This window comes from Gavia stellata, chromosome 36 (assembly GCF_030936135.1).
Source record: "Gavia stellata isolate bGavSte3 chromosome 36, bGavSte3.hap2, whole genome shotgun sequence".
Classification (NCBI taxonomy): Eukaryota; Metazoa; Chordata; class Aves; order Gaviiformes; family Gaviidae; genus Gavia; species Gavia stellata.
The window spans coordinates 1,827,108-1,850,455 of NC_082629.1; the positions used below are offsets into that span (position 1 = coordinate 1,827,108).

At 57.8% G+C, this 23,348-nt stretch overlaps 1 protein-coding gene across 1 annotated transcript; it reads right to left on the minus strand.

Annotated features, from left to right (window-relative positions):
- Positions 1-2,251: 2,251 nt before the first annotated feature.
- On the minus strand, positions 2,252-23,278 carry ANKRD52 (ankyrin repeat domain 52). Its single transcript, XM_059832736.1, has 28 exons — positions 23,252-23,278; positions 19,181-19,264; positions 16,658-16,736; positions 15,327-15,397; positions 13,423-13,623; positions 13,193-13,280; positions 12,894-13,036; positions 12,519-12,731; positions 12,323-12,401; positions 11,640-11,754; positions 11,469-11,551; positions 11,263-11,380; positions 10,250-10,318; positions 9,773-9,913; positions 9,500-9,577; positions 9,060-9,171; positions 8,352-8,423; positions 7,690-7,891; positions 7,162-7,249; positions 6,895-7,012; positions 6,429-6,648; positions 5,697-5,784; positions 4,730-4,813; positions 4,386-4,531; positions 4,091-4,173; positions 3,523-3,605; positions 3,177-3,268; positions 2,252-2,519 (listed from the first exon to the last, which is right to left on the minus strand). The coding sequence occupies exons 1-28, from the start codon at positions 23,276-23,278 to the stop codon at positions 2,275-2,277; spliced, it is 3,222 nt and encodes a 1,073-aa protein (XP_059688719.1). The 3' UTR covers positions 2,252-2,274.
- Between the last annotated feature and the right edge of the window lie 70 nt (positions 23,279-23,348).

The window sequence follows — 23,348 nt, forward strand, 5'->3', positions numbered from 1 at the left end:
CGCTGCCGCCGCGCCGAGAGCGGGGTGGAGGGGGCTCGCGGTCCGAAAAGGGAAGATCCCTCCGGAGCAGCCAGAGGAGCACTGCCCGTCAGAAGCACCCGGCCCCCACCGCCCAGGGACCGGAGCCCTCCGGGGATCAGGCTGACCACTGCTCCTGCTCCGAGATCGCGCCAAGGGCAAATTTCTCGAGTGCTTCGCTGAATGAAGTGCGGGTTGGTAACGGGACGGGGAGACCGAGCTCTGCCTGCGAGCTGGTGCCGAGCAAGAGCAACGGCAGGTTCCCAACCCTGCTCCCCTCCGGGAAAAACTCCTACGTGAAACATGAAGAAAATGTGCTTATCACCCAAAGGCCAAGACTGAAACTTCATATTTGGTTCTAAGAGTTTGGCTTTGGTAAAAGAAAGAAACAGTGCGAGGGGACCCTCCCCGCGGGCTGCCAGCAGCACCCTCGCCCGCCGGGAGCCTCCCCCGGGAACGGCCGGCTCCAAAGCCCACTCCACACCACAACCTAAACCCGACAAACACCACCCTAACAGGAGCCACCTTCATTTAGAAACTATTTTAAAAGAAGAAGAAATAAGACGTAATACCTTATTTTGGTTACAGAAATGCTTTTTCTCTCTGAAACGCTGGGCAGAAGAGCCGCAGCGCAAGGCTGGCGCCGTCCCGTCGCAGTCTTACCGGCAAAGAGGAGGCGAGCAGCCACCAAGGACTCGGTGGGAGAGAGGGATCCTTTAACGGCATCTTCTCCCCGCTCCCATCCTGGAGGGATCACACTGGGACACCCCCAGGGCGGCCACGGGCAGGAGCCTCGGCCCCAGCCCCACGCTCCCCACTTTCGGCAAGGCTGCGGAGGGAAAGGAGGTCGGGGGAGAAGATGGTTCCCGAAATGCTTGTTGCCCTGTCAGCCCGTTCTCGTTCTCTGCATCCCAGTCTTTGGCTTTGAACAAACTCGTGATATGGAGAAAGAGTATTGTTTTTTGCACATGATACTGTTACAGTAATTCAGAAGGAAAAAAAAAAAACAAAACCAACGGAAAAAAACAGTGCAACATTCTTGAATGCTTCAAACCTGCATTATAAATATGATTTCTAAAATTAAAAAAAGAAAACCCAAAACAAAAAACAATGATCCCACATACACGCACGCTAATAAACCTGCCAAGATGCTGCATTAGAAAAATAAACACAGACTTACTTAGGATTGTGAATAAGGACTTTGAAGTGCATTTTTTTCCTTATTAAAAGGCTAAAACTTTCAGATTTTTTTTATGGTTTTTGTTGTTTTTTTAAAGGTAAATGCTCGTTTCTTTATAAATAACTTTTTTCTTTTTTAAAAAAAAAAGCAACACTGACTCTTGCATGGAAACGGCCACGCAAAACAGAGAACGAAAATTCCAAAAAGAATCGTTTCTTAGGATCTGACATTTTGCCAAGAAAAAAAAAAAAACAACCAACCAACAGAATCCCTAAAGTGCCTGGTGTGGGGAGGGAGGCTCCAGCAGCGCATCCGCAGCCAGCCGACCGCGGGGTTGGGCAGCAGCACCCGTTTTTGCATATAAATGACAGCTGCCAAAAGGATATTTTAGCGTCCCAGGTACAGTAGATCTTGATTCAAGTGTTTGTATTGGAATCGAAGGATGAGCGTGAGAAAAAAAGTGATTGCGAGAGAGGAGCAGTTACAGTGGCACTTGGCCAGGAGCTAACACCCACCCCAGCGCTTGCAAGACCAGCCAATTCCCAAAGACTCCCACCCCCCCCATCCCACCAAGAGTTCAGGCTTCCCCATCCCGGCCGGAGGGCGCGAGGGCTCGGGGCAGCCCCAGGGGCGTCCCGGAGGCGAGGCAGGGCGGGAGGCTGGCGTGGGGCACTGGGAAACACCAGAACTGATTTCAACCCACCCCAAAAGCTGGGGGACAAACGCCCTTCCCGTCTGCGGGCCAGCGGATGTGGCACCTGCCTCGTCTCGGCTGGACGAAGCCCTAATCCCGCAGCATCCATCTCCGGCCCTGCCGTCGCAGGGGTGCGAGCACACCCTGATGGGCAGAGGATTGAGAAAGGGCCCAGGATGGGAACGGCACTGCCAGCTGCTCGTTAAACCAATGAACAGCTTTGGCACCGTGCTGGCAATCCAGCGAGAAGAGGAAGCTCTGAACTCTTGTCCTATCCGGCCACGCCAGAAGGCCTGCCCAGTCTTGTTCTCCTTTAAAGTGCCCTATATTTATAGAATTTCTAAATAAATATAATAAGATATTAGGTCACCCATAGTTTAAGCTACTCCGAGTAACAGCCGTCCAAGCCGATGGCGTTGTGCCGGTCCTTGCTGTATGGGCAGGTGCTGCCGTTGGGCAGGGCCCCGCAGGCGGCGGTTTTGGCTGCAATGCCGCAGTTCTTGAGGAGGTTGAAGCTGAAAGAGCTGATGGCGTCTTTAGGTGGGAAAGGCTTCATGGTGGAGAGGATAAGTGCCAGGCAGTCGGCAACGTCCTTGTTGGGGGCGCATGCCAAGGCTGGGGTATGACCTAGAACAAAGCCGGGGGTGAAGAACTGCCCCAGACAGGTGCCCTCCCCGGAGAACGCGTCGACTGGGGCAGTTTTCCCCCCTGCGTTTTGGGGGCAGGACATCTATTTGTCTTTATCTCAAAAGACCCTGCTTCTGGGCACCAGCAATCCCTGCGATTGCAGCAATCGCTTTGAAGTGTGCCAGGATCAGCAGGAGACGAATAAAAAGCCTCAGAAGCCCTGGCAGCACGGCAGACGCAATGATATTTTTCACAACTTAAAGCTACTCCAGCAGAGCAAGATCTCTGCTGGGAGAAAAAGCTTCTGGCCACAACCAGTTTCTGCCAACTTGCAAGTGAGTCAACAGCTTATTGCTGGCTCAAGCTGGGCTGGTTTTGTGCCTGGCAGGAGAGCCAGACAGCCGCCAGAAGATGCATGGGGGGTAAAAGACATATTTCAAACACCTGTGGGACCTGGAAATGCTTTTACAGGGGATCACAGGGTGCTGATGTCCTCACCCAGGCTGTTCCTGCGATGCCATGGGCTGAGAATGTGCTGCTCAGCCACGGAAAGGATGCGGAAATCCTTTCGATCCTGGCTGAGTGCTTCCCCAGGCAGCCCCCGTCCCCCAGGGACACCACGCTGAACCCCCCCGGGCACCCACGAGGAACACGCACCTTCTTCATCCACAGCCAGCACAGTGGCACCTCTGCTGAGCAGGGCCTGGACGACGGAGGCCAGCCCGTTCCGAGCTGCGATGTGGAGCGGCCTGGGGGGAGAGGGAAAGGCAGCGTTAACCCGGCAGCGGAGCCACCTGCCCTTAACACCTCGTGCTAAAACCAGGAGCCCCTGCGAGCGGCTTTGAGGGCAGACGCTTGGCTGCCCCTGAGCTTACCTGCTTGCACGCTCGCTGCGCACAACAAGCAGGAGCAGAGCTCCCGCCACCGCCCTTTCGCCGATGCATCACCCCCACCCAGCAAAGCCCTGTTTTTCCCCACTGGCGCCAGCTGTCCAAATACTCACATTTGCAGAGCACTGTTACTTGCATTGATAAGGCCAAGGTCTTGGGTTTCCCCCAGGATCAACAAGGCACACTTTTCATGACCCTGGAAAGGAGACCAGACTGTTTATATTGCACGAGCAGGAAGGCAGGGGCAGTGGAGGGGACCTGGTGCTGTCCGAGGGGAACGTGATTCCCTGGGATACGGAAACGTTCCCTAAACCCGACCTTCTACAACAGTTCACCACTTTGGCTGCTGTCCCCTCCATCTCCTCTGCAGCATCTCCTTCTTTGCATGGACGTGCTGATCACAAGCCTCCTGCTCCCACCACACCCCAGGAAGCACACCGAGCTCAGAGAGGGGGTCCCCAGGAAAAATACAGTCGGGTCTGTGCTACAACCTAAGCTGCTCAAAACTGAATCAGGAGCGTCTGTACAGGTCAAGACAGGTAAGCAGGCAGGCAGAGCAAGCCCAGGGTCCTCGACTCTGCTCTGGTGGGGCAGGAGTAGGCGGACAACCCCCCCCATTAAGGTGGCAAGGCTGAAGGTGACGGTGACTACAATCACGGCTGTGAGCGGCCATCTCCCTACCTTGCTGCAGGCCAGGTGAAGAGCTGTGTTCTTGTTGACATCCAGCACAGTTATATTTGCTTTTGCTTGGTACAGCAGGAACTCTGAAATGGGAGGGACAGCTGCTGTTGAGAAGCAGCAGCACAGAGCCCGCCAATGTGGGGCAGTGGCCACGTGCTGAGGGGGCAGGAGTGGGGCAGCTGTCCCAGCGTGCCTACGAGGAGAGGGACTGCCCGGCTCCCATGGGACCCGGTGACGGAGGACGCACAGGGAGGTTCGCACCCCATCCTGGGGAAAGCGGCTGCCAGTCACGTACCGACTGCTGCAGTGTGCCCGTTCTCAGAAGCCATCATGAGGGGAGTCCTCCCCAGCTTGTCAGTCATGTCCACCTCGGCTTGGTGGCGCAGAAGCAGCTGTAAACCATGGATGTTGTCTGCAAAGGCAGCAGCGTGAAGGGGTGTCCTGGGGAGACAAGAGAGCGGGTAAAGAGGAGGGCACAGCATCCACCCCAGCAAGACTGCCCAGGCCTACAGACATCTTTGGGGATGTCAGAGTCCCTCTGTGCCATGGGAAGTCATGTGGAAATCACTGCGGGAGTCACAGCCACCACCCAGCAGCACCAGGGAGTGGGTGACAAGAGAGGGGCAGGTCTGCGCTCACCTTCCTTTGGCATCTCTGCTATTAACAATCTTGGCACCTAATGCTTCCACCAGCATTTCAGCAGTGCCGTCCTGGTTGTTAATTCTGCGGTGGGGACGAGAAAGAAAGTTAGAACAAAACTAAACAGCATTAGCACATCTGCAGTGGGAGTGAGCAGCGCATTCCTGGGGCTCGGATGCAAACAGCAGCTGGTCTGGAGTTGTTTAGGATAAAACACCCCTTTACCCTCCTCGGTATTATTCAAGGAAACCCAGCACCATGCCAGACCACAGCCTTGCCCATCCCTTTGCTGCTACGGGTCCCAAGGATGCACCAGGCCCACCCCAGGCAGAACGTGGCAATGCCTCCACCTTCCTCATCCCTCCACAGCAGCCCAGGACAGCACACTCCTTCCTCGGCCAGCTGCAGAGCCCAGGAATCACCATCAGCCCCAAAGCCCTCTGAGACCAGTGGGACCCCAGGGATCATGCTCACACTGCCCCAGACACCTCTGAGGAAGGCGGCTTGGGACAATGTGGAGCCCTTCTCCCACCCGAGCTCATCTCCAGAGCCTCAGGGGAAGCCTGGAGATTTCCTGAGATGCTCCATAAGTAAAGAGCAGAGATGAGCCATCCGAGAGGGCCGGCAAGGGCTGAACCACCAGCCCTTGGCAGCTCTGTTAGCTCCCTCGTGCTGAAAGCCTGCTGGCATGGGAGTCTGGTACAAGACAGCCCTGGCTGCACTGCGCGCAGCCCGTGAGACTGCTGCTTTACAGCTCCCTGAGAACCTCCAGCAGTCCAGCAACCGCCTCCCTGCCACAAGGGAGCTGGGATGAGCAGGTGGTACCACCCTGAGGGGCTGCTGCTGCCCAGGAAAGAGCCCTTGGCAAGAAGGGCAGGGTTTGGAGCTCCTCCACTCAGACTGCATATCCCCTCTCCCACATCAACCGGCTGGGAAGAACCCAGGGCAGGTCCCAGTCGCCACTTACACTGCACAGTGCAATGGAGTAAAGGGGTTTCCTTCTAAGTATGCAAACGGATTGTGTTCAAGTAACAATTCAAGACAATCTTCATGCCCTGTGAGGAGAGAGGGACAGAAATACATCAGTACCCAGACTGCGGTTCCTCACCTGTTACAGAGCAAGAAGGGACTGAAGGCCTCTCTGGCTCTCCCCACATCCAAAGAGCCGGAGGCCCCAGAGGCTGCACAGGACCAGCGACACCAAAGTGCCCAAACCAACCCGCTCCCTAGCACAGAGGCAGAGGTTTTGTTTCCTCGCTGGCAGCAAAGCTGCAGCACTTCAGGAGGTTTCTAATTCCACACCATCTCCTGAAGGACTTTACAGCCACATTGCTAGCTTCCCTTTGAAACGCTGAGCCATCCCTTCCTGTTGCCGTATCAGTCCCATCACTCCCTGCAGGCAGGGTGATGGCCAAGTAATCCTATAAATCCAGCAGTCCTGGAGGAAGCAGCCTCAGCTGTTCTATAATAGCTGTTTCCATATTTCATTCCTTTTTTAAGGAGCTTGGCAGGGAGAGAAAAACTCCCTGCCTCCCTCCCAGATCTGTGCCGTCCTTTCCAGCAGGCTGAACTCACTGCTGGGCTGACGGCTCCCAAAGCAGTGCGGGACAGAGGGATAACCTGGCTCTTCCTGGCTCCCTTCTCCCCACCAATAGCCAGAGCAGAGCAGAGGTGGGCAGGGGCCAGCCCAGGTCCTTACCACTGTATGAAGCCCAGTGCATCGGTGAGTAACCGCTGTAGTCCACCACAGAGTCCAGAGGGTCAGTAGAGAGGGCTGCCTGCAGCAGGGTCCTCAGGATTTCTAAGTGCCCGCACGCCGACGCAAAGTGGATCGGGGTCCGGCCTTTGAAATCCCGACACAGAACGAAGGCATCGTGGTCCAGCAGAGCAGCCAGGCAGTCCTCACAGCCCGTCACAGCCTGTGGCCAGGGAAGAGGACCAGGAGGTCAGATTTCACCCTTCAATCATTTAACAACAGAACTACCCCCTTCTTCCACAGCTTCCTTTTCAAATGCTGCACCTCAGGAAGGGAAAATGGGCTCTTTCAACGGAGGACTCTTGCAACCAAAGAAACCACCCGCTTGTTCTCCAAGCAGCCTCGGCTCAGGAGGACGAGCGGAAGCTGCAGGGCTCCAGGCCCGCCCCGGTCCCAGGGATGCACTCACCCCTCGGTGCAGGGCGGTCCTTCCCCTCTTGTCCGCTGCGTCGGCTGTGGATCCCTTCTCCAGCAGGAGGTGGACACAGTCGACGTGGCCATTCATGATCGCCAGCATCAGGGGGGTTCTGCAGGGGGGCAGAGGCAGCGGGGAGGAGAGTGGGCTTGGAAATCAGCTGCGTTCCAGCACTGCCCTCTCTCCCCTGTCCCAGCCACCCGGCAAGGGGCCTGACCCTGTGCCACACAGATCCCAAGAGAAACATCCAGACAAACTCACTGGCCGTGGATGTCCATGACGTCGGTGATGTCTGCCCGCTCGCCGCTGTCTATCAGGAGGTGCAGGGAATCAGTGTTCCCGTTGGCAGCTGGAGACAACGCAGGAGGAAAGGAGGAGTCACACACATGTACAGACGGGTCCCCTCCTTCCAGCCACTGCCGCAAACCAAAGGAAGGTGCTCGTGCCCAGCAGCCAGGCACACGTGGCTGAGTAAATTCGTTATGTGGTTGCTAGGCTACAGGATTGATTAGCACGTGCACAGGCTGAGCTGAAGACACGTGTCTGCAGAAGCTGCTGGCGTCTTCTCTCCTACCCGCTGCTGAGCCACTTGGACCCTCAGCTTCTGCTGGCACATCACAGCTGCACTGGCCCCATCCTGCCTCTAAGCATCATCCTAAACCACAGCCCCTTCCCTCTCTCTGAACAGCAGCCGGGTGAATGGGCTTCCTCGGCAGCAGTGGCACCAATGGCTGGAAGGGCTCTGGACAGGCTCCCCCACCACCCCCAGCCCCGTCTGCCCTCCGCCACCTGCAGCGTGGAGAGGGGTCCACTTCCTCTTCCTCTCCTTCACCAGAGCGGACGCGCCGTGGCTGGTGAGCACCTCCACGCACTCCGTGGAGCCTCTCTCCGTGGCGAGGTACAGCGCTGTCCGCCCCTTGTGGTCCCGCACGTCGAGGTTCACGAGGGTTTCGGCAAGTGTCTTTAGGGCTTCACAGTGACCATTATAGGCCTGAGGACAAAGCAGACCACGTTAAAGTGGTGCCTGGGGAGGCTGCACCCAGAAGTACCCCCCCAGCATACCAATTCCTGCTCCCTGGGTCCCTCCAGCTGGATGAGCTCCTGCCTGGCCGTTGCCTCCCATTTGCACCCCGGTCCCATGCAAAGCCCTTGCCCATTCCCACCCCTGACCACGCTTAGACGAGGGAGCTGGCTCCGAACAGCAGCAACCAGAAAGCCCTGGGGAGAGCAAGGGGTTTAACACACAAATCAAAGGGACTTTGACCGACGGCCTATAGGGAAAGCTGCTCCCCAGCCACCGGCACCTTTCCTCCTTTGCCCCGCTCAGCACCGACAGCTGCAGGGACCCAGCCTGTGCTGCCCGGGAACGGGCACCTCTCCAGGACTCAGCATGAACCCCGCACGGAGCCAAGTGCCCTCCACAACCCTGGGGCTGGGCCAGCCGTACTTACAGCTAAGTGCAAAGGGCTGACTGGAATGGTGCTTTCCACATCCTCCAGGCAGTTAAAAGACATTTCCAGGAGCTGCAACAGGAACAACACAAAACCATAACTGATCCTGGACTCACGGAGGCTTTGACAGACACCCTGTCCACCAGCAGGCTGTAGAGGGGTTAGAAAACCTGCCCATCTGCTTCAGAATGATCTGAATTTCAGCAAGGGACCTTCCTTAACCTGGCTTTGGGCCCTGCATAGACACTACTCATAGGATTCCCTATACCCACATGGCTGCAAGCTTACCCTGTGACAACGCAGGCATTTCAGACAGTTACAAGGCATTTTCTGTGCTGTAAGAGCTCTTCCTTGGCACAGGTCTCCAGGCTTTCTTTTACAAGCCCAACCTTGCTCTATTGCCAGGGGTTTAAGCAAGACATCCATACATCAGCCTGTGTTGGGTAACAAAGCTCCTTTCTCTCAGGCATCTCACTCAGGCCCAGGTCTTTCCTCCGTGTTATTTCCCAGCACGACAGCTCCCCAAGAGCCCCTGTGCTTTTTAATCAAACCCATCTCCCCTCCTCCTGGGCACACCCTGACACCATAGTGCCTACAACACACACAGTCCTTTAGCCACACCTGGACACCATAGGGCTTGACACGTTCCTTAGCGGGAACTTCCCCCCCTCTCCTGGCAGCACAGAGGGTCTTCTCCGGCTCACTCACCAGTTCGAGGTTCTGCCTGTTGCCGTACGCAGCTGCATAGTGGACAGCAGTATATCCCTGCTTGTCCCGGAGGGATGGGTCAGCACCATTATCCAGCAAGAACTCTAAACAACTGCAATGAGCAAGAGAAAGGGGAGATCAAGAAAAAGGGGAGATTGGAGAGGCAGAGCTTTGCAGCAACCCCCCCTGCTTTGATCCCATGGCAGATGCTGTACTAATCCCCTCAAGACACAGAGTGCATGCAAAGCCCACTGGAAGTGAGGACCAAGAAGCGATGGCCGGGTTTGCCTCGAGAATCAAATCAGCAGATGTTTCCTCCAAGGCATCACTGCTCACTGCAGCGTAAGCAGAAGCAAGGTATTTCTAGCGACTGCATGCAGGGGTCCGGGGAAGGGGTAAACAACAAACAGCTGCCAGATGGGGCTGCGGTGTGGACTCACAAGAATGCCTCCTTCAGCCTGGACTCCTTCAGTGGCTCCTCATCAGTGTCATGGCTGTTTCCTGAATGAGTCTCTGCTCTGGAAGGTCAGAGACCTGCATCAGTTTGCTGATTACCCCCTCCTACCCACGCTCCTCAAAGCACTCCCCTCTTCACAAACCACTGAGCACCAGCTGCAGGGAGGTGGCCAGGGAACAGCAGAGCGTCACTGCCCAGCAGCGTGCCATCGTCTCCAGCCCCGGCAGCGAGGAGCGCGCGCCCCCGAGACACTCACCTCCTGTACGTGTCCGAAGCAGCAGCATAGTGTAAGGGGGTACAGCCTTTACAGTCAGCCTCGTTAATACTGGCTCCTGCCGTGACCAGTGTCACCGTACACTGATAGCTGCCGTTGGCAGCTGCGTAGTGCAGTGGAGTCCTGGGAAGGGGGAAAAGAAGAAGGGGGCTTAGCAGCACGGCCTGGCACACAGATGGAGAAACTCGCCTGGCAGCAAGGCAGGATCCAGGGAGCCAGCCACCCCCCTGCTGCTGAGCTGCGCCCTGCTCTGGCTCAAGGGTTTGGGTCAGCAGCTCCTTCTGAAGAGCCAGAGCTGGACCCCCTGGGGTGCGAGGGGGTGAAGGAAGGCGCTTTAGACACCAAACGCAGCAAAAGTCTTAGGAATGTCCCAACCCAAACCCAGGCTCAGTGCGCTCCAGCTGTTCTAGGGCTGGAGGAATCACCCTTGCTCCCTTGCAAGGCCCACAGCACACTTACCTTCCAAATTTATCTCTCCTCCTCAAGTCAGCACCGCTGCTCAACAGCAAATTAAGACATTCAACGTTCCTACAGGAGGTAGGGACGTGAGTTAGACACAGATCACAAGGGACCACAGCAGAAATGCAAACTCCTCCTAGTTGCAGACAAGACAGCTACACTTCTCACCCGCACGGCCCGGACGTGCCAAAGCTCAATTCAGTTTGTCATCTTTGGGTAGCATAAGAGCGGCAGCCGTGGCTGGATGCTGCACACGCAAAGCTCTTCCCTGCTCTCCAGTGAAATAACCCTTCATGCTTCCTGCCTCACCAGCGCTATCCTGCACTGCATGGAACTCTCAAACAACCAGGCAATTATAGAGAGACATTAGCCATGGCATTAGTGCAGCTGACGCACTGGATTTTATGCTACAAAAAAGATCTAGGATTTCTGGCTTCTGCGTCAGTGCTTTGTTCCCGCCGCTCAGGCAGGGCAACAGCGCTGCGATGCCGAAGGACGGCTCCGTGTCTGGCTCTCAAGTATTGAACAGACATAACAGAAACGAGGTCCTCAACGGGATTCTACACCTCTATCGCTGCAGCCGCATTCGCTCTCGACACACCGCGTGAAATCAAACTCCCTGGCAAACAATACAAGGCATTTACACAGCCAGCTAAATCCCTGCTGCTTTTCAGGTATCAGCTTGTGAGCCCTTTACGAACCCGCAGCCAAGGAAGCATTTTAGCCCCATTTTAAAGAAGGCTAAACAGCCACGGAGGGGAGCGACCAGGATGAGTCAGTCAGCGGCAGAGCAGGGCCAAAAGGTTTCCATTTTCATTCCTGCTCTAAATACAGGTCTCCGCTCTCTCTCAGAGCCGGAAACAGCACCCAGGGGTCCGACTCCCAACCCCAGCACTGCACTGGGCTACCCGTGCTGTAGCTCACAGGCGGAGAGGAGGGTAATGGTTTGGGCTGGGGGCAGCCAGAGACCTTCCTGCACGCAGTGTGGGACCAGCGCCCCATGCACAGCTCACCCTCCAGAAGCAGCAGCGTGGAGGCAAGTCCTCCCGAGGTTGTCAGGCGTGTTGATATCGAAGCCTGCAGACAGCACGTGCTCATTGCTCAGCGAGGAGACGATACTGTACAACTGACCTGGATGGCAGGAGGGGCAGGGAGTCAGGGGGAAGCTCAAGGGTCCCCTGGGTGCCCCCACCGCAGGAGGGGCGTCCGAGCCACTCACCTGAGGAAAGTAGCTTACGACAACAGTCTGAAAATCCAAAGAGAACAGCTAAGTGCAGAGGGAACATGTCGTGGATCCCACGCCTGCCAGGAGAGAAGAAGGGAGTCAGGATGGATCATTTCTGCATCCTCCAGCCCAGGACAGGGAAAGGGAGGAAGAGTCCTTCCTTACCTTGCAGTGTCAGCACCATTCGTCATCAAAGTACTAATTAGCAGCTCGTGGCCATATCTAGCAGCAACGTGGAGGGGGGTATTGCCGTATTTGTCAGCACAGTCAATCTCACTGCCTAGAAAGGAAAAGCCAAGTGCTTGGCCAGTGAGCCTCTGTGTCCTAGTCCCGAGAAGCCCAGGCTGTTCCGACGGCCGCGTCCCCATCTCAGGGACACAGCTAATAACTCGAGTCCATTCAGCATTGTGCAGAAGGAGAACTATAAACTGCTCTCTGAGCTGAGAGCCCACTTGTATCCTACAAAGCCAGGGCATTAGATCTCTGCCCCTTGCCCCAGGAGGGGATGCGTTCAGCCCCGGAGGTGAACCCCTGGGGTGTCTGCCAAGCCTGCAGCCCTCTTACAAGAATATTGTCTTTCAGGTTGGACGTGGCAGTGGGAATGTTCTTTGGCCGCAGCAGCTCTGACCTGGCTGGAATTTCAGTTCCCTGGTCTGCACTTTGCTGCCCTTGAGAGCATGCATGCTCCCTGCTACCCCCGAGCAGCACACCGGCAACAGCCCCAAGAGCACAGAGTGAATTTGAGTGATAATTGTAAAGCTCCTAAACCCTCTGAGCAAACAGGCAGGGAAGTCCTGGAGGCAGGTGCTGAGAAGCACAAGAAAAGGCCGGAGGAAGAAGCCACTCACCGTTCTGAATGAGGATCTGCGAACGCGTGAACCGTCCGTGAATGGCAGCCATGTGCAAAGGGCTCTTCCCTTCCTTACTCTGTGGAGAGCAGAAGCGACATTGCATCAGGCTTCCCACCACCCTCCCCGAGCCCTCCCCTTGGGCAGCGGGTCCCGGCTCCCCCCATCCCCAAGCTCAACCCCTCAGGTGTCAGACCTGAAAGTTGACATCGGCCCCGTTGTTCACAAGGAGCTCTAGGCACAGGGCCCCATTTGTGGAGACGGCAGCAAAGTGCAGAGGGGTGAAGCCCTTCTCGTTAGGCTGATTGACGTTGGCGCCGTAATTGACCAGCTCGTTGGCCACGGCATCTTGGCCCATGTAACAGGCAATGTGAAGTGCAGTGTTACCGAAGGAATTTGGTTCATCGATCTGTGGAAGCAACAAACCCCAGAAGATTTGGGGATTCAGGAAGAAAAAAAGGCAGCTGAGAACCAGCCAGGGCTCCTGCTACCACCCAGCACCCTCTCCTACTCCTGTCTCCAGACTGGCCTGCACCCGAGCCCACCCTGCTCGCAGCTGCGGGGGTCTTACCTCGACTCCCAGCCTAAGCAGGTGACGCACAACTTCAATCTGGCCGCTGGCTGCCGCAGTGTGCAGCAGGGTGTAGCCCTTCTTGTCCTTACACATCACATCAGCTCCCCGGGCCACCAGCAGCTTCAGAACTTCCAAATGCCCTGTCCGGGAGACAGCGGTAAGAGCCAGGGGACCCCGGAAAACAGAGACCTGCGCACAGAGGCCTCTGGGGAGCCCCACCACCCTGAAAGGGGAATCCATAGGCAGCAAGCAACATGGGAGAAGAAACAGGACTGATGCCCATGGGGAAAACCTACCTAGGAAAGCTGCCCAGTGGATGGGCTGGCGGTCCTTCTTGTCGCAAGTACTCAGGCTGGCCCCTTTGTTCAACAGCAGGTTCACCATCTAAATGGGGAGAAGCAGTGAGAGGTAAGGCTGCCGTTCCTCCCCGCTTGTGCAGGCAGAGGTGCCTTCGCCACCTGCAAAGCCCAGACCCAGGAAGGGGGATATGCGCGGGCCCCCCTGCGCCCAAACCCGCCTCGCCTACCTCAAGGTGGCCGCTGTGCACGGCGTGGTGCAGCGCCGTGCGGCCCGTGCGGTCTGCGACATTGACAGTGCTCAGCAGGGGGATGATGGCCTCCACACACTTGGTGGCCCGGTTGGCAGCGGCGACGTGCAGAGGCGTTTGCCAGTACTTGTCGCGGGCATTGACGTCTGCCGAGTGCTTCAGGAGGAGGTGAAGTGCCTTCTAGCAGGAGCAGAGGAAAGCAGAGCTCTAACCCAACCTGCTGGAGCCCACAGAATCCCTCCAGCCAGGTGGGGGAAGCTGCAGCTCGGACTACCTCATGCTTTCAACACACATAGGGCTGCCCAGATCCACACCAGCCTACAGCCCCGAGAGCCAGACCTGCCCTTGTGGGGCTCAGCTGAAACTCAGGATGGCTTCTCCCTACTCTGCAAAGGAAAGGACTTGTTTTCTTTCGTGTCGCCTATGACATTTTGAAGCCCACGTATGGCTGCATTTCAGGATGTTATCACAGAGGAAGGGTGAGAGAGGTAAGGACAACGTGAAAGAGGTTCCAAGAATGAGCAGGGAGAAGGAATCTTCCCTACACGACTCCTCCAGCCCTCACCTGGGCTGCTCCAGCTCCTCCCAGGCTGGAGTTCGGTGTGTGGGACCTGACTGAGCCGGGCGCATCCCACCTGAGTGCAGCCGCAAAGGGGTGCCGGTATGGGAGAAATACCTCCGAGCCACTCAATTTAACTGTGAGTGTTCATCCATGACTCATGAGGTGCAAAGTGCCCGGGGGATGACAAATGTGACCCACTGACCTACATTTGATAATTATTTCCCCCTTCTGCTGGTAGAGGCTGTTTGCTGCAACCCCACACTTTCCTTGCTATGGTTTACAGGCTGCCCACTTCCACGCAGCGCTGGGGCAGTGCTTCCCACGATCCCAGCCCCACGGCTCACTGCTCTGCTCTTTTCTCCCAGGGCTAGCTGATACCGCTCCCGGCTGGGAGAAGCACATGAAACGGTCGGGCAGCACCTCAGCCCAGCAATCCCAGAGAGCAGGCTCTAGGCTGGAAAAGCCGTGAAGCACACAGGCACTTCGGGAAGGCTCCTCTCAGGAGCTGGGTGTGCACAGCACTGGCAGAGCCCTGTGCCAAGCACCCTGGGGAAGGACAGAGCAAGGGAGGTGGCTCTCGAGCACATCCGAGCCGAGGCAGAGAAGCAAATGAGTGTGCTCAAATTCACAGACAGGCAGCACTTCAGACCTGACAGCAAAACAGTCTCGGCTTGCTGAGCTCCCGTATTTTAGCGACCCACAGTAACTGTCCACACACGTTCACAGCAAATGCCTTCAGTAGAGGTTTATGCTAATGTGTTTCATCCTGTGTCTGCTGCCGATTAAGAGAATTCATGCAACCAGTTGATGTGTGGTAACTTGCCCTGCATGTCAGAGTCAGGGCTTCGGATCCCCTGGCTCCAACCAACATGACCACAGAGTTTCTTGCTCTCCAGTAACTCAAAACAGGACAAAGTTAAGTGGGATGAAGGTAAGCCCACAAAAGCTAAACGTCGGGAAATCTTTCCAACAAGATCCGTTGGAATCAGATCCCGAGAGAAAGGGTAAGAGCCCCATCATCCCTCAAAGAAATGTAAAGCTGGATTAGACAAAGCCCTGGGGAAAGGCGGGGAGGAGGATGTTGTGGGGAAAACCCACGTGCTAACTCCTGAAGGATGGAGGGAAGGGAACCAAGGAGATTTTTTTCCAGCTCTCATTTTCAGCCTCTGAATTATGCGTTTGTCCGTCTCCACTCTAATGAGAACACCCATCTCAGCCAAAACCGGGCAAGGTGGAAAAGGGAAGGAGAAGCATGGTCCCCCCCTCCCATCAGTGCCCACCATGCCCATGCAAGGAACGGACAGAGCCAGAGGGAACCTACCTCGTTACGAGAAGCCGCAGCGCGGTGTAACGGAGTGAGCCAAACAGTATCCTTTGCGTTAACATTAGCACCTGAGGAAGAACAAAAGAAGGGGTCAGGGGACAGAGAGGTGACCGGCTGCCCTCGCTCCAGAGTCCCAGGGCAGGTCTGCAGACACCTCTGAGGCACGGGAGGGCAAGAGGGCCAGTTCTGCTACAAGAGGGGACCTTGCACTGAGCTTGAGGTGAGGACAGACTCTGAACCGCAAGAAGAACAAGCTACACCCCTTGGGAGACCGTGCCGGTGCACTGCAAAGGACACAGCAAGGCAGAGACCGAAGAGACTACACCTCCCAGAGTGCCAGCTTCCCCACTGAGCCAAAAAACCACAACAGAGACCCAGCAAGCAGTTCTGCTCCTTAGTTTAAAACAAGGCCACCTGAGTCAAAAAACAGCATTTCATGTTGTGAGCTGTGGTCGCTGTGAGCTGCATCTCCCTATTAGAAAGGAAAGATGACAGATTACTGCCATCCCAGCTCCAGATCTGTGCTAGGCACTTAGGCCCCATGACCCCTGAAGCCCCTGCCTTTCTTTGCTGCTGAGAACTCAACACACAGGCATGAAAAATCAACATGGGGCACGTAAGGGCATCCCGTGCTCTGCAGACAGAGCTGAACATCCCCAATCCTGTTTAACAAGCCCTCAGCAAAGGATTTCCCCAAGTCTCTCCATGTCAGGGTCACGTAGGATCATGCCAGCCTCGGGGTTCCCCCATACCACCAGCAAGCAGCTGCGAAGCCCACAGTGCCCCGAGGCGCTGCGCTGGTGCACAGCGGACAAGGAGATTCCCCTGTCTACACCACATGGGCACAGGACCCAAGCACAGGGCTGAGTGTCTCTGGAGGGAAACGAAGGGCAGCTTTACGCCAGGTAACACAAGCCAAAACTGAGCAAAATCCCCTGTTTTTTAGCTGACCCCTCCTCATGAGCAAGTGAAACTCTGCTCCCCTGAGCATCCTGCCATTCAAGGAGTCTCCGAGGCGTGCATTCCCACTGCACCCTCCTCCAGTACTTCCTTCTAACACCTTGCACACATCCCCCTCCTGGCTTGGTTTCCATCTCTGCTATTTCAGTTCCAAGACGCTTCTCTGTCTGAACAAACCTCTTAGGATTATGGCAACATTTCCTAATCTTCCCCTGGCTGCAACCCCACTGGCTTAAGTATGAGCACACGGTTGCTTGGAGGGTGACCAAAAACTATTGCTCTGCACCCCTAAGGCCAGAGGAGATCAGAAAGACACCTTAAAAGCAGCGCCAGCACTCGAGCCAAGTGCCCTGAGTCTTGGCCCTTACCTGACAGTATTAGGAGCTCGAGGATTGCAACATCTCCTATGTAGGCAGCAGCATGCAGCGGTGTTCGTCTTTCTTGGTCCTGAGCACGAATGTAAGAAACAAAAACCATCCGTGAGCTTTGAGCGCAGGGAGATCCCCCCTCCACTCCAGTCTGCCCCAACACCCCATAAATGTGTGCAGCATCGCGAGACATGGGACAGGGAGAAAACTGCTTAAACCCAGGACCATCCTGCGGCACTGCAGGGGTGCGCAGTCCTTCCGGAGCTCCATGGGTGCTGGGGTGTAGCTGGTGGCCAGAGGAAAGGGTACCTGGGCCATAAGCCCAGCACGAAACAGGGACACCGTGAGATCCCCGGCCACTCATTTCATCCCCCTGCTAACTCCCTGGAGACTGACCCGACCTGGCTCCGGTGCTACTGGACTTAATGAACGTCTGCAAAGCACACTGCGATCCGAGATGAAAGCCTGGCCGCGCTCTGACAGTGCACAGGCTGTCCCATTCTGTACACTTTTATCCTCTCGACCACCAACAAAAACCACTCAGAATTACAGACAGCTCTGAAACCAGACTCAGACCTGCTGGCTGCTGAAGGCCAAGAAGGTGCAGAAGCCCCTCTCTGATCTTAGATTGGATTAGCCGAAGAAAAAATACCTTTCCCTTCTGTTTACTCAGGGCCGGGCCCTGGGTAACCTCTGCCTCCAGGCGTTTGGTGCAGCTTTCCTCAGGGAACATGCCACGTACTAAAGCCAGGAAGCAAACAAGTAGAAAGCGAGAGGAGCACAACTCGTTTCAAGCCCCAGATTTTGTGTTTGGGGGGAAAAAAATGTAATTGCTTTTCAGCAGGTTAAAAACTGTTTGGAAAATGGTGGTGTTTTTATTTTTTTGGTAACAACTTGTGCTGGCACAACCAGGCAGGAGGATGTGAAAGTGAAACCCAGCTGGCAGGTCACTGAACAAGCAACAACATTTCTAAACCTGCACACAAAAAGGAAATTAAGTGTTAACAATTGTGGTTTTATTCCTTCAGCAGCTGCGCAAGAGCTCAGCAAAACAATCCCAACCCTCTCTCCTGACAAGAGAGGACGAAGAGCTGCTTGGGTCACCAACTGAACCAGTCATGGAAAAAAATCCCCACGCTATCTCTGTCTAATAAGCTAAGATACGATCGAATCGTTAGTCCTGCTGGCACACGGGCACCAGTGCCAGGCCGCCCTCACCTTCCCGGGACGCCGGCCAGCGTCCGCAGCACCCGCCCTTGACTTCAGGGTTTAACACCACGAGGATCGGGTGTGCACCGGCCCCGGCTCCGCAGGCTGGGTCGGGCGACCGCCCTGACCAAGTGCTCAGCGAAACAAACAGGAGCGTGCCAAAAAGCCGGCAGCTGCCTGCAGCACAGCTGGGAGCGGCACAGACCGGAGCCCCAGTTAATGCCACAGCTCAGAGGAGAGCAAGACAGTGAACCAGACGGGCTGCTCTTGCCTAGAGCTCACAACTTAGCCCAGCTTTTGGGCTGAGAGCACAGTAACTGCTGACCCGGCACCAGTCCAACTGTGCCACCATGTCAGGCGGACCTGGGCCGGTGCAGTCAGTGCCGGCCAACCTGCCAGCCTGCGTCGCAGCAGGCTGCGTCTCTTATCTGCACATCTGCCGCTGATTTGTTAGCGGGAAGCTCATAAACCAGATCAAGGGAAGGCATGCTGACAAGTCAGACGGGAACCCTCGCAGGCAGGTTTCACGCCTTTTCCTCGCCGGAGCCCGGTGCCCACGCTCCACGTGAGGACAGACCACACTCGTCACCACCAGACTGGGGCTACCAAGGGCTGCTCCACCAGGAGCCAGCCTGGCCACTCGCGGGACCCGGAGGGATGCGTCCAAACGGCGGCCGCCTCTCCTGGCCTTCCCGCTTGCTCTGGAACAAGCATCAAAACCCTCCACCCATCAGGCTTTAGACGAGCGCAGTGCAAACCCCTCCTAACACTTGTAAGGGGAACCCGGCTTTGCTGAGCAGCTCAAATCCTCCTTCCCCCCCGGGGAACAAGCTCATCACAAGGCAGACCTGCTGCGTTCACACCAAACTATTTTGGGTCACCATCCCAAAGGAGAAAAAGGTAAACTGGCAAGGCAGCAAAGCTGAGCTTCCGTGAAAAGCCCTCCCACACACCGCAAAGCCTCTCAGCAATGCTCTGCACAGCCAAGAGCTTTATGGGGCTCTTGCTGTCTCCTGGGGAGGGGTGGGAGTCCTGGTCTTCCATGCGCCCCATTTTACAGACGGCAAGATCGAGGCAACGGGACAAAGCTGAGCAGCAAATGGCAGCCGAGCCGGGAGCAGAATCCAGAAATCTTTGTTTCAAAACCCCAACTCTGACCATCCTCGTTGAAAAGAGCCCCCCCTTGACGGCACCCACATCTCACCCACTGAGCCTCTGCCCTCTCCTCTGCTAAAGAACCACACTGCAGGGAAGGAAACGGGGGAGAGCTGGGTGAAGGAAGGGGGGGAGCGAGCACGGCCGGGCAGCACTCACCAATACATTAATGTTCTCCTTCTGATTCAGCAATGACCGCACCTCCTCTATATCACGGTTGAAGATGGCTTGGACCAGAGGAGGCTACAAAAGAAAAGAGAAGCAAGTCGTGAAGGTGGCACCACGTGGAGGACGTGAGAGGGAGGAGAACCGGCAGCGTCACAGCATGTCCGAGACTTTACACCAGCCTGATTTAGGCGGGACCTCGCTCCACGAATGAGCCCCCCCATGCCTGCTGCTGCCAGAGCCTGGCCCACCGGCAGCACCTGACAGCTTCCTCGCGTCCGTGGCTCAGCCAGCACCAGGGACCAATTTTCAAGCCAGCAAAGGTACTTTTCTTGGTTGTTCATTGGTGAACAGACCAAGGAATCATCGGAAAAGCCTCCCCACTTCCCGAGTCCAAGGAGCAGTGCTGATCACAGCCCCGGCAGACCACCTGCAGAGCCTCCAGAAGTGCGCCCATGGCATGGCTTGGCTCGCCACGCGCAGCACCTGAGCACGGGAAGGCAGGCCCAGCTCCCGCTATCCAAAGCTTTAGCCACAGCCAGAAAATCCTCCCTCCGAGCTGGCTGAAGCCTCCTGGTACAAGACAGGTCTTTGCAGACGGTGAATCAGGCTTCCCAAGGCACAACTAGGTGACGCCTCATGCTCTCCTGCAGAAGACCTTGTACTTACTGCTGCTCTCCCGTCTTTGAGAAACACCTACGACGCTACGCCGGCTCTGATGGTGCAAAGAGCCTGGCAAAGCCCAGCCTGGAGCTCCTCCTGTTTCCTGCTGCCCACATCTCAAAGAAGTTGCCTAGTAGACCCCGGTAAAAACCAGGAGCAGAGCCCTAGCCCAGGTCACAGAGCCAGCCGGTGCCATGGGCTGCAGAACCAGCGGCCTGAGCTGCCAGAGCCATTCGTGCAGCACGGCAGGTCGGTGGGTTAGGTGCTGCCCAACCTCCAGGCACCGCCGGAGAACCTGCACCCCATTTCTTGTTTCACAGGCCTAAAACCGCCATTTTCATGCAGCAGGTTCTTCGGGGCAGAGGCTGTGGTGCTCTGGGTCCATTCAGCACTTGCACCCCGCGGTCGCTTCCAAACCTGACGCTTCCCTGCTCCGGCCGGCTGAGCCGCTGTTGCTTTTTGCACGGCAAGTCCAGGATGCTACGACCCCGAGCGAGCCGCGGCAGCCCCAGCACACCCCCTCCAGCTCTGCCCACACGCCTAAGGCTGGATCTAACGGTCAAAACCGGCGAGCCCCGCTTATCTTGACCTCTCGGAGGAACAGCAGAGCTTCATTTTCAAGGCAATCCTCTCTCGTCCCTACTGCCCAACCAACCTCACGCTCATCTGCTCACCCCACCATCAAAGTAAAAGCAGTTAAACATGGGGAACACATCCCGGGTCAGAGGGAACGCGTGAGTCATTCCCCTGGAATGCAGCAGACTCAGCATCACTCGTTAGACATTAAAAAAAAGGTTTAAAAAAAAAAGGGGAATGGGGGGAAGAATCGCAGACGATAATTATGCCCTGAGCAGTCTTCAGTGGCGCGCGGTTTGCAGCAGTGCTGGGTCTGACACACCCACCCACCATTCACAGGGAAAGCTAAATGTTTTGGTTACCAAAAAAAAAAAAGTTCTATTTAAATCACAGATCAATCCCTCGTCCTCACCCCTCCCCTCCTTCATCCACCCTGCCAGGCTTTAAACACTCGCTATATTAACGATGCCACAGGAGCGGGGGACGAGAGGCAGGTGTAAATATTTGGTTTCGAGGGGCCAGCAGCCCCTCGAATCGAGGTGGATAAAGGCGGTTTATGTAAAACGTGTGGGGAAGAGCGGAGGTCCAAGCCGAGGCGACGCCGGGGGTCACCGCTCTGGTGACGGGGGTACGGACGTGGAGCCCAAGGAAGCAGGGCCACGAGCGGCAGCGTCCGTGCCGCGGCAGGAGCTCCCAGCCGGGGGAAGGTGGTGGGGCTGCTCAGGGAAAGGGGGTCCCAGGTGAGACCCCACGACAGGCAGGCCAGGAGCTGGGTGAGGGCTGCCCTGAAACCCAGTATGGGGGACACCCTGCACCCCAAGGCCTCCCCAAAACAGCGCTGGGGACACCCTGCACCCCAGGAGAGTCCCCAAAACCCGCTGGGGACACCCTGCACCCCAGGAGCGTCCCCAAAACAGCACTGGGGACACCCTGCACCCCAGGAGAGTCCCCAAAACCTGCTGGGGACACCCTGCACCCCAGGAGCGTCCCCAAAACAGCACTGGGGACACCCTGCACCCCAGGAGAGTCCCCAAAACCTGCTGGGGACACCCTGCACCCCAGGAGCGTCCCCAAAACAGCACTGGGGACACCCTATACCCCAGGAGAGTCCCCAAAACCCGCTGGGGACACCCTGCACCCCAGGGCCCTCCCCAAAACAGCACTGGGGACACCCTGCACCCCAGGAGAGTCCCCAAAACAGCGCTGGGGACACCCTGCACCCCAGGAGAGTCCCCAAAACAGCGCTGGGGACACCCTGCACCCCAGGAGCGTCCCCAAAACAGCACTGGGGACACACTGCACCCCAGGAGCATCCCCAAAACAGCGCTGGGGACACCCTGCACCCCAGGAGAGTCCCCAAAACCCGCTGGGGACACCCTGCACCCCAGGGTCCCCCCCCAAAACCCGCTGGGGAGACCCTGCACCCCAGGAGAGTCCCCCAAAACAGCGCTGGGGACACCCTGCACCCCAGGAACGTCCCCAAAACAGCGCTGGGGACACCCTGCACCCCAAGGCCCCCCCAAAACAGCGCTGGGGACACGCTGCACCCCAGGAGCGTCCCCAAAACAGCGCTGGGGACACCCTGCACCCCAGGAGAGTCCCCAAAACAGCACTGGGGACACTCTGCACCCCAGGCCCCCCCCAAAACCCGCTGGGGACACCCTGCACCCCAGGAACGTCCCCAAAACAGCGCTGGGGACACCCTGCACCCCAGGCCCCCCCCAAAACCCGCTGGGGACACGCTGCACCCCAGGAACGTCCCCAAAACAGCGCTGGGGACACCCTGCACCCCAGGAGAGTCCCCAAAACAGCGCTGGGGACACCCTGCACCCCAGGAACGTCCCCAAAACAGCGCTGGGGACACCCTGCACCCCAGGAGAGTCCCCAAAACAGCGCTGGGGACACCCTGCACCCCAGGAGAGTCCCCAAAACAGCGCTGGGGACACCCTGCACCCCAGGAGAGTCCCCAAAACCCGCTGGGGACACCCTGCACCCCAGGAACGTCCCCAAAACAGCGCTGGGGACACCCTGCACCCCAGGAGAGTCCCCAAAACAGCGCTGGGGACACCCTGCACCCCAGGAGAGTCCCCAAAACCCGCTGGGGACACCCTGCACCCCAGGAGAGTCCCCAAAACAGCGCTGGGGACACCCTGCACCCCAGGAGAGTCCCCAAAACCCGCTGGGGACACCCTGCACCCCAGGAACGTCCCCAAAACAGCGCTGGGGACACCCTGCACCCCAGGAACGTCCCCAAAACCCGCTGGGGACACCCTGCACCCCAGGAACGTCCCCAAAACAGCGCTGGGGACACCCTATACCCCAGGGCCCCCCCAAAACCCGCTGGGGACACGACAGGGGCAGCAGCGGGAGGCGCAGCCACCCCGGGGCGGGCCGGGGTCCCGTCCCGGGGCGAGGATTCCCTCTCGGGGGTCCGCGCTCCCCGGGGCGGGGTTCCCGTCCCCGGGGTCCGGCCCTTACCGGGCCGGGGGTCCCGCCCGCGCCGGGCCCAGCGGCCGAGCCCGGCTCCCGGCGGCCGCGGGCGGAGCGGGGCGGAGCGGAGCGGAGCGGAGCGCGGCGAGCCCCGCGCCGGGCCGGGCTGCGGCGGGGCGGCGCGGGAGGCCCGGCGGGCCCGAGCGGCAGGTGGGAGCGGGCCGGGCGGCCCCGCGCGGCGGCGGGCCGGGGGCCGCGGCCTGGGGCGGCGGCCGGGCCGGGCCCGGCGGCGGGCGGGAGGCGGCGGCGGCGCGCACTAGGCCGCGCATCCCCGGGCCGGCGTGGCGGCGCGGCCGGGCGCGGCGCGGGGGCGGCGGGCGGGCGCGGCGGCCGTACCTGGTCCGTGATGCTGAGAATCCCCATCTCGGGGCCGCCCTCAGCGCCCAGCTCCCGGCATCGGGCTCCGGCCGCGGCGGCTCCGCTCGGGCGGCTG